This window comes from Parus major, chromosome 20 (assembly GCF_001522545.3).
Source record: "Parus major isolate Abel chromosome 20, Parus_major1.1, whole genome shotgun sequence".
In the NCBI taxonomy this organism is placed as follows: Eukaryota; Metazoa; Chordata; class Aves; order Passeriformes; family Paridae; genus Parus; species Parus major.
This window is the reverse complement of record NC_031788.1, coordinates 7069982-7080120: the sequence shown is the minus strand read 5'-3', so window position 1 is coordinate 7080120 and position 10139 is coordinate 7069982. Positions and strand designations below refer to the sequence as shown.

General features: G+C 44.1%; 1 protein-coding gene across 2 annotated transcripts; it reads left to right on the top strand.

Moving 5' to 3' along the window:
• The first annotated feature begins 10 nt into the window (after positions 1-10).
• Positions 11-10110, top strand: MAPRE1 (microtubule associated protein RP/EB family member 1). Of its 2 annotated transcripts, none has more exons than XM_015647733.3 (7): positions 11-128; positions 767-890; positions 3494-3639; positions 4920-5109; positions 5546-5655; positions 6334-6486; positions 6858-10110. In XM_015647733.3, the coding sequence occupies exons 2-7, from the start codon at positions 770-772 to the stop codon at positions 6912-6914; spliced, it is 777 nt and encodes a 258-aa protein (XP_015503219.1). In that variant the 5' UTR covers positions 11-128; positions 767-769; the 3' UTR covers positions 6915-10110. The 2 variants fall into 2 exon arrangements, with proteins under 2 accessions (XP_015503219.1, XP_015503217.1); XM_015647731.2 differs by having other exon boundaries at positions 12-128; positions 4920-5124.
• Positions 10111-10139: the final 29 nt, after the last annotated feature.

The following is a 10139-nucleotide window of genomic DNA, read 5'->3' as shown; positions in this document are numbered from 1 at the left end:
GCGCGGCGCTCCCCGCGCGGGCCGTGACGTGAGCGTGACGCAGGCGCGCAGCGAGCGCGTGACGCGGTCCCGGTCAGGGCGGGCGGGGCCGGTTTGAACGCGGGGCCGACGGGACGAGCGCGGCGCAGGTACCGGGCCGGGGCCGCGGCGGGGGCGCCGGGCGGGAGCGGGGAGGGGCCCGGGCTCGGGGAGCGGCCCGGCGGGGAGCCGCCGCCGCGAGGGGGCTGGCGCGAGGCCTGCAGGGCCGGGCCGCGCCCCTCGACGGGCGGAGGTGCGGCGGGTACCGCGGGTGGTGGGGCGGAGAGACCGGCGGGGGGGGGTGAGGAGTAGGAGCGGGGGGGGGCGCGGGCCGTGCCCCGCCCGCAGTGCGGGCGGCTCTGCCCGGCGGCAGCTGCACCGGCGGCTCCGCTTTGTGCCGGCGGGGCTGGGCGGGGACCGGCCGCTCGGTATTGATCCCCGGGGAGATACCGTGGCCGGGCAGGAAGTGCTTCGGCCGTTCCCGGTGGCGCGGCGGAGAGGGATGTGTAACTTGCCGCAGCCGCGATTCCTTTCAGCGGTTCCCACGTGAGCGCCTCGGTGCTAATTTTTCGTCAAAAATCCCGAAGCTGAGCCCTTTGCAGTGGTGGTGCGGGAGGGTCCTCCCAGCTGTTGGCAGCCCGCAGTTGCGTCGCGATTCACTCGCTGATGGGTCGGGATGGCTCAAAAGGAGGCGGCTCCACCGCAGCCCAGCGTCTGTGGCACTCACACCTCTGGCTCTGTCTTTCAGAAAATGGCAGTGAATGTGTATTCTACTTCAGTGACCAGCGATAACTTGAGCCGACATGACATGCTGGCGTGGATCAATGAGTCTCTGCAGCTGACGCTGACCAAGATTGAACAGCTGTGCTCAGGTACGGGGGTTCACCCCGAGGGCAGTTCCACACGGGATGTGCACCCTGGTTCTGTAGAGGTGCAGCTGCACCCTCTGTGCTGCCCTGCTGTAGCTGTGCTCCTGGCTTCGTTCCTGGTGTGAACAGATTCGTGGTCAGTGTTATGATCCAGTTATGGTCAGAGTGTTATTGAAGTGGTTGTTAATAATGTCAGTGTAATGAAAAGGCACGTTCTCGTGACTCACTACAGTATAGATGCTATGAGGAATGGATGTCAAGGTGAAAAAAAGACTGAGAAAGAGGTTGTTTTCCCATGAGGAATTAAGCATTTAGCCTGCATAGATAGAGTAAATCTTACAAGTGTAACTAGCAAAAACAGTGATCTGTTCTGGAAGACTGCTGGAGTGTGAGGAAGGCAAAGCAGTGACTTGTGGGGTCATCTGCAGGACTTTACAACTCCTCTTTGTCCTGGAGCGCATCCAGTCTGTGTCAGCCCAACTTACCTGGGCTTGAATCGACTTCAGCACAGCTGAATCTCATGTACAGTTGTAGGCAGAAAAGGGGAAGTGTCTGTGGTACAGAAATGGAGTCAAGTGTCATCGTAGGGAGGAGTGTGTGGGAGGAGGAGGCTTGTAAGAGCGAATAAAAGATAATAGTCTGTGGAATAAGAGCTGAAAAAAACCCAAGGCTAGGAATACAGCCTGGGTACAAGATAATTTGGATAACTACAACAGGTACTTGGTGAAAAGTGGAAGTGTGGCTCATACAGTAACTTTAAGATAAGGTGTTGCTCATGGAAGGAGAGATGCGAAAATTTGAGGTAGAATAAAAGGATGAATTGGTTAAAAGTGAGGTTTTGGACTGTCAGTACAGGCTGTGGCTGAATCCATGGAAGAAACAGTCACAAAGATTACAGAGAAGCAAGGGACACAAAAGGCATTTGACAGGTATTTGTAGTGGCTTTTGTCTAGTGAGATGATGGACAAGAACTGTAAGGGTGAGTGAACTAAAGATCTATGACCACAGGAGGAAGGGAAATGATAAGCACTGTCTGCTTTCAGATAGGCAGGTTAAACCCTGTCCTGTGCAGGGTTGATTTGCATGGGATTGGTGTGAGTCTTGCCTGCTGTGAGAGCTGTCGAAGTGAGGATAATTAGTACTGGCTCTGCAGAATTCCAGCTCACCTGTTTTTGGGAAAAGACTGAGAGCTGTTGATGTGGTATATCCTGAGTAACCTCTCTTTTCTTTGTCTGCAATAATGCTTCGTGCCTTGGCAAGGATGAAGTGGCTTTTGCTGTCATAGTCCTGTGGAAGCTGCAGTTCCCAAGCTTGTTTTGCTGTCTTTGGCAAGGGGAGCAGTGACAGCAGCAGTTTGAGGTTGCATAAATGCACAAAATCTGCCCTTTGACTTACGCTGTGATCCCTCTGTTTTTATCTCACTTACTGCTCCGACTGCCAATAGTGAGCAAACCCCTGGTGTCTGGCAAGTCCTCTCTGTTTGAATTGGGATTGGAGCTCTGCAGCAAGTGAACTGAGACACAGTGGAGAGCAAACAGCAAGAGCTGGTTTGCTGTTTTTATTTTTAATTTGCACCAGTAGATGACATCAGCCTTCTGGTAGCAGGTGAAAGTGGGAGCGCCTGCAAAGTACCTTGATAAGAGAGTGAACAGTTATTGGATGTAGTTGAGATGAACTGAGTAGTTGAGGGCAGTGCTCTTCTATATTCCTTCTTGGCCTTCAGATAGCTCCTAAAAACTTGTTGAGCAGCTGTTGGATGGTTTAGGTTAGGGTTCCCATTACTCCTTAATTCATTCATGTTGGTGTGGGAATAATCCTCTGAGTGTTGTGCTTGTGCTTTTAATGGTTGTGTATTATCACTGCAGAGTGAGGATCTAGTTTTAAACCACTTTTTTTTTTTACTATGTGTGTATATTTTATAGATATGGAGGTGGCTGTCCACTCTGTGGCTGAACTGAATCTCTTTTCCTCTTATTACAGCAAGTGCTGAATTGGAGGATATGAAGCATTTAAATTAATACGAAGAAACACTTATCTTATTTTGGTGCTTTGATTAAGGCCTGCTTTAAATGTAATTCAGCTTAATTAGCCTCTTATCTTGGAGAGCACCTTGAATTGTGTATAGGTTCTATTTGTAGGAGGTAAATGTATTATGGTTTCAATAATGGTCAAATACAATTTTTAGAATAATTCTTTTTCTGATTTAGTTCTATTAGTATTGTTAAGAGAAGAATACATGCCTGTTGGACACATATAACATCTCAGATCTGTACTGATATCTATGAAGAAAGGAAAGTAAATTTATTCCTTAGATTTTTTTTTCCCCCTTGGAATTATGGATGCAGGTTTGTTCTTATTTGTAAGAGTTCAAGTCATGAGCCCAAAAGTTTGGTTCTCCAGCTCCTTTAAGCTTATTTATGGCCATGCTGCACCAAAAAGGAGTCTGAAGCTTCCTGTTTTCTTGCCTTTGTTGCCTTTAAAGGGCTTGTGTGACTGAGGAGTGAGTCAGGTCAGTTTGCTGACCTGACTGGAAAGAAACTCATGAAGGTTAGTGAGCTGAGCTGACTTAATTCATCCCAGGATTTGTGTTCTTTTCCTTTTGGCAGGTGCTGCATACTGTCAGTTCATGGACATGCTCTTCCCAGGTTCTGTAGCACTCAAGAAAGTGAAATTTCAAGCAAAATTGGAACATGAGTACATTCAAAACTTCAAGGTTCTACAAGCAGGTTTTAAACGAATGGGTGTTGACAAAGTAAGCTGGGCTATAACTGCCCCTCTGCTTTTAATGTTAATGTAGATGAGATGAACTTTCAGATTTGAAACTGAATAAATCTGGGAACAGAGTTTAATTTTGGTTTGTAAACCTCAAAACTTTTTGTTTTGGCTTGCCTTGGGATCCTCACATTAGTTAGGACACATTTTGCTTTCCTCCAGCCAAGGTCAGGTTTCCAGTTCTTAATGAGAGATGAATGTTACCCTTTTAATTCTGTGGCACAAGATAATACTGAAATTTCTATGAGATTAGGTTTGCTGGAGCTTCCTCCTTGGACCATCTTTGTAGGAGGTATGTTCCCATAACCTACTGCTATGATAGTCCTAAGGATGATTCCAGACTGCTCTTCACAAGTGTATAGAATTACTTAATTGTTAATGTTGGAAAATCTTTCTGAGACCATCAAATCCAACTGTTCCCGCACCATTGCCAGGCCCACCACTAAACCATGTCCCCAAGTGCCACATCTACATGGCTTTTAATTGCCTCCAGTTATTAAAATATGTGATTTTTAGCTAGTGAAAATGAAATTGTGAAAAAGCTTGTTCAGATGGAATGACAGTTCCACTGATGGAAGGGGGATTTATTCAGGTAATAGTTACAGACAGCGTGTTTGGTAGGATGCAGAACATGCAGGGCTGAAGCTTTTTCTTTCTTTAAGAAGATGTCTGATTCCATAGCTGGCAGCTCCAGCACAGAGTCAGTCTCTGCTTGGGGACAGTGGCTTGTGCAGTCTGTCCACACAACCCATCTGGACAACCAGCCTGGCTTCCAAATGCCTTATGAAAATAAAAAATTACCCTACAAACAAAACTTCACTATTTGCTGCATCTTTTTGACAGTCTGTAGTTATACACCTCATCCCAGAGAAGCTGGAGTCTGCTATAACAGTGAAGTTTAGCTCTTGTAGCAGTTCTGGAGTTGGTCATCGGTTCAGATTCATCAGAACCAGCTCCATGTGAACAGGAAGAAGTTTTGTCTGTAAACTTGATCTAGCAGAAACTTTGCTGCAGAATTATTTAAAATTATTTGGACCCTCAAAGGCAAAGCATGATTGTTTTTTCATTCTAATAACTACAAAAATCTTATTATTTGACATAGTGGTCAAGGGGGATTTTCCTTAGACTGGACAAGAATTAAATTTACATATCTTTTGAGTGCATTAACTTTAAAACTTTTTATCTAAAAACACAGAGAGGTTCTTTACCCTTAATATGAGTCTGACTTTTTTTTTTTTTTTTCTTTTTCCCCCTCTTCAGATAATTCCTGTGGACAAACTAGTGAAAGGAAAATTTCAGGACAACTTTGAATTTGTTCAGTGGTTCAAAAAATTCTTTGATGCAAACTATGACGGGAAGGAGTATGATCCTGTTGCTGCTCGACAAGGCCAGGACACAATAGCACCAAACCTTGTTACTCCAGTTGTGAACAAAACCAGGAAATCTCTCGGTACTGGCAGTGCAGGTAGAGAAAATAGTTAAAAGATGATCTAGATCATGAAAAACTCTGGGGAAATGAGGACTGGGTTGCTATTTAAAATCAGTGTATGGGATTCTGGTATTTTGCATTTTGTTTAAGAGATGCCAGGCTCAAAGACTGAGGCTGCTGTAGTTCCCAGGTGTCTGGAGGCTACAGAAAGAACAGTCTTCTATAAAAGAGAAAATGGCAATGATTGGTGCCAAGTGTGCCAAAAAGAAAGGACATGTTACATGGAGTTAAAGAAGGAACATGTCTTCAAACTCTTTTATGCCTAAGCATGTTTGGAGGGGGGGATAGGAGGGAGAATTTGCATTATTATTCTCCCTTTATAGGAGGGAGAATTTGCATTATTATTCTCCCTTTATAGGAGGGAGAATTTGAATTAATTGGTGAATTGATCTTGCAGCCCCGCAGAGGCCCATTGTTGCACAGAGGACCCCAGCAGGTCCCAAAGCTGGGCCTGGGATGGGCAAAAAGGGTGGAGGAGACGATGAATCGGCAGGATTGATCGAGCAGGTGTGTACAGGACAGCCCTGTGACTGACCTCTGCTTGATAGAGTTATGTGCAGGTTTGTTTTTCCAATACCACAGAATGTCTGGGTCAGACAGATGGAAGAAAACAATCTGAATCAGCTCATTTAAAAATCACTTAATTGGGAACCCTTCATTATAATGGTCTTGCTCTCTGAAGGAAGCAAAACCCCTCCTGTAGCACACGAGTGCCCAGACATTTCACCCCAGTGTGGGCTGTGTCACACATAGCAGGGTTGTAAGTATTCCCACAGCTGTGTTGCAGCTCTCCCAGCATTCCAACAGAGCTATGAGCAGCTGCTCCTTCACTGAAATCCAGAGAGCAGCACAAGTGAACCTGCTGTCAGCAGGAGAGTTGTCGTGAAAGAATGTGTGAGCAGAGAGAACTGCTGGCAGTCAGTGCTTTACCTATTTCATGGAATCAGCCTTTAGTCTTTCCAAGTGGATTTGTGTATGTTGGACTGGATGTTGTGGCAGTGATATTAAAATTTGAGAAATGGCCCTTTTTCTCCTCTCACAGTCCCCCTCCCCCCATAAATTGGTTACTGCTGAAGTGCTTTGTGTATCAACACCCTTCTGAGAGCTTTCGGGATGCCCCTTTTGCATAGATCCTACTGAATTCTGTCTCTGGAGGATATAATTATTATTGATGCCCCTTGGCAGATCAACGTATTGAAACTTACTGTTGAAGATCTGGAGAAGGAGAGAGACTTCTACTTTGGCAAATTGAGGAACATTGAATTGATCTGCCAGGAGAATGAAGGGGAGAATGATCCAGTGTTGCAGAGGATTGTGGAAATTCTTTATGCCACAGATGTAAGTAATCTGTTATAGACTAGGTTGCACTGTTCTTCCTGCCCTTGTAATTGGAAGCTGGTTTGCTTTCCAGGGCTCTCTCTATTTCTATTTTTTTTTTTCCCTGTAAGGTTTATGGGCTAGCTTTTTCCTGCAATAAAGGATCAGATAACTTAATTACAGTCAGACAGCAAACAAGGTAGACCTTTCATGACTAGTATGTAACAAATAGATCAAAGTTGAGGAAAATACTTCTGGTAATACATCTTGACACTGTAAATAGTGACTTAAGGGTGTCTTACCTGAAGTAAGAGGAAAAAGTACCTACAGTGTAGCCAGGAACTGTTTTGACATCAGATTTTCATTAAAGCACTTGTTTTCTTCCCCTTCAGGAAGGCTTTGTGATACCTGACGAAGGAGCACCGCAGGAAGAACAAGAAGAGTATTAACAGACCACATACTGTACCAGCAGAGCAGCAACATCAGAATTCTTTGCCCCAGATCATGTGCTTAACTGTAAAATACTCCACTTTATTCTTAGAGGACTCACTGGTTTCTTTTCATAAGCAAAAAGTACCTCTTCTTAAAGTGCACTTTGCGGAAGTTTCACTTTTACAGTGGGTTTGAGTTAAGAGCTCTTTCTCACGCTGTAGCAGAGCAGTATTCACATCCAGGTGGTATATTTAGGGAGCAAGAGGCTGAATATTTGGAGCTCGTTGCAGAATGGTTTGCTGGTAAAACACTGGTTTGTGGGAAGACTCTTTTTGTATCTAAGGCGGTGTGCAGTAGAGAAATTAAAGACTGACTCGCAGAAAGATTGAGTTAATGTGAAATTGCGGAACAGAAATTATAATAAATGCCTTAAGAGTATTTAAAATATGCTTCCATATGCCAAATTGAAGTAATGTGATGGGAGATTTTATGTGCTTCATATTGGGGTAGACGTTTGTTTAACTCCATTCACTGCTGTCCGAGAGGCCTTGCGTGGCAGTCTCACTGTGTCAGCAAGTGCTCAAAAGGGGCTATTAAAACAAAACTCCATTCCTATGTAAAGCTGCTTACTAAGTGATTAGTTCTCGATGAAATGGGCCTTAACGTTGCCTGTCACAAGATTAGAGGGAGTATGAACAGCTGAGACACATAAATTACCTTGAAGAGTGCTGAAGCCTTTTTCTGTGGCATTGTGGCTTTGCCAAAACGTACTGTGTTTTCTGTAAGAAAAGCAAAACAAAGCAAAGGGCACACGGTCTTACTGCCTAAAATGTCCTTCAGAAGTGATTTTTCTTCCTGGCTCTTGTTTTTATTTGTTCTGTTTATTTTCATTTCTGTTATAATCCCTTCTGTTCTCTCACTTTTCCCTTTCCCATCCCAAGGAATGCTGAACATGCCCAATAGTTGTAACAGGACTTGCACTGTGCAACTGGCTTTGAATGAAAGTGAATTGAGCACATGAGGATGAAATTTTTCTGTCTGCTTTCTTTTTTTTTCCCCCTCTTCTTTGAACCAGGGCATATTAGTAATAACACTTGTCAGTTCAGTAGTCTTCTGGGGTAAAAACTAAAAGATGCTGGCTAACAGAGCTAATGTTATTGCAGAAAATACAGTACTGAGACTAACTTAAATATTAATATTTAAAATACTTTCCTTAACTGTCCTTTTTTGCTATCATGCCCCTCATTACTGTTGTGTTTGGCAAGACCCTGCAAGACTTCTGACCCCCCTTCACTACTGAGATTGATCAGTCCTGTTGTGCTTGTATTCATTTGTTTCTGGTGGTAGCTTGTCCTAAAATGTGTGTAGGAGAGCATTTTATGGTAATTGTGTAGTGCATGAATCTTTGTGAAGTTCAGAGAAAAACCCAAATTCAGTGAATGCCAAAAATGCAAGTATCTAGCCATTGTTTAAAATTGCAGTGGTGCTATTTCTCTTGTGGCCTTTTAGACTTTTGTTGCCCTAAAACTCCATTTTACTGAGAAACCATATTTGACTTGGATTTTTCTTGACAGGGTTTTTCTATTTTAAGCAGTTTCTAAATAAAGTTCTGTATTTCAAGAGTGTCATGTCTGCTGGAGTCTCTCATGCTTTCAGATATGATTAGGCAGAGCTGAAGCCCGTGATAGTTTCATGGTGAAGCTTGCAGGACCTGGAATTTCTGCTTCCATTCCCCAGCCCCAGGCATTGCTAACCTCAGTAGCAGTAGTTTGTTTGGAGTGTGCTGGCACAAGTGGTTGTTGTTGTTGTTGTTTTTTTTCTTTTATTATTTTTTGTGCTGTATTTTCCCTCCCACAAGTCAATGGGATGTGAGTGTGGTGTTGACTTCCTCCTCCTCCTCTTGCTGTGGGAATTGGGATGTGTTACAGGCATGCTGTCACATGACTTTGTGTGTTTAATGTGTTTTGAAACTGCTAAAACACTGGTTATGAGTTACAGACAAACGAGATGTTAATTTTTTCTGTCACCAGGCTCTGTGAGCAGACTGACTGTAAACTGAGTTGATTTGTTTGACTTGAATTGTGTTTCTTAAATGAGCTTAAATGTTCCTGTCACAGCTGTGTGCACAGACCAGCATCTGCAGAGAAGTGCTCATGGGATGTATCTGACCTTGGAATGGGAAGTGATCCCTGCAGGGCTGCTCCTGTGCTGGGGAGCACCCTGAGGACTCTGTGGGTGCCTTACTGTGGAGAGCAGGCACTGCTGGCACTGCCTGCTGGTGTGGCACAGCTGGGGCTGGACTGGCTGGACATAGACCTGGGGTTTGATGCACATAAAATCTTCTTTCCCATTACTTCCTTGCTTTGAAGTCGGAAGCATATTTTTTTTCGACTCTAAATATTCCATTATTCCAGCAACTCAAAGCAAAAGGTGGCAGCAGGATGTGGCTGAAGGTGAAGATGACTTTTGGGAGGTCAGAAGTTGGCACTGGGACCTGGTTGCTTCAAGTCTCTTTCCAAGAGGATTGCATGTGTGGAACTGGGAAGCAACAGGTCATCAGATGGGTTGATTTTGGTCAAAGCAAGTAAATGGCCTTTCCTGCTAAGAGAAGGCTGAGTCAGAATTGCTGCTGATGTGCCTTGGGGAGGCCAAAGGATGTGTGGATGTACTGGATGTGCGTTATAAAGCTAAATTGCAGTGGTATCCTGGTCAGCCACACACTGCTCAGAATCGCAGTTGTTTACATCACTTCTTTGCTACCACGATGAGTCATAAATAGAATGGGGACAAACTCATGTAGCCAGCTTATGGCTCCATTATAACATCTTGGCATAATCTGGTTTTTAATGTCCTTTTTTGAGAAACAAATTACAATAGGCTCAACTCAAACCCATAGATTTAACATAGCTACTCTGTTACCCTGGTACAGTATATGCTGTTAAATGCTCACCTGCTGGAATGATTCTGATAGCATCCAACCTTTCCTAGTATCTTAGTTCTATCAGTTCTTTGAAAAACAGAATGGAAGAAGCAAAAGCTCATGTCTCCTTTCTGTACCAACATGTCTTACTTGCAGGTGGACTCGTGGATGTTTGTTTTTTTAACTTTTATTATTCATTTTTTAAAAAAAATCCTGGTTTGCAATGACAATTCTTACTGTAACTGGTAAAAAGCCTTCAAATAAAGGCCAGAAACTTTCTTGTTGTCATATCATATCACAGTTTGATGTGGCTGCTTGAGCA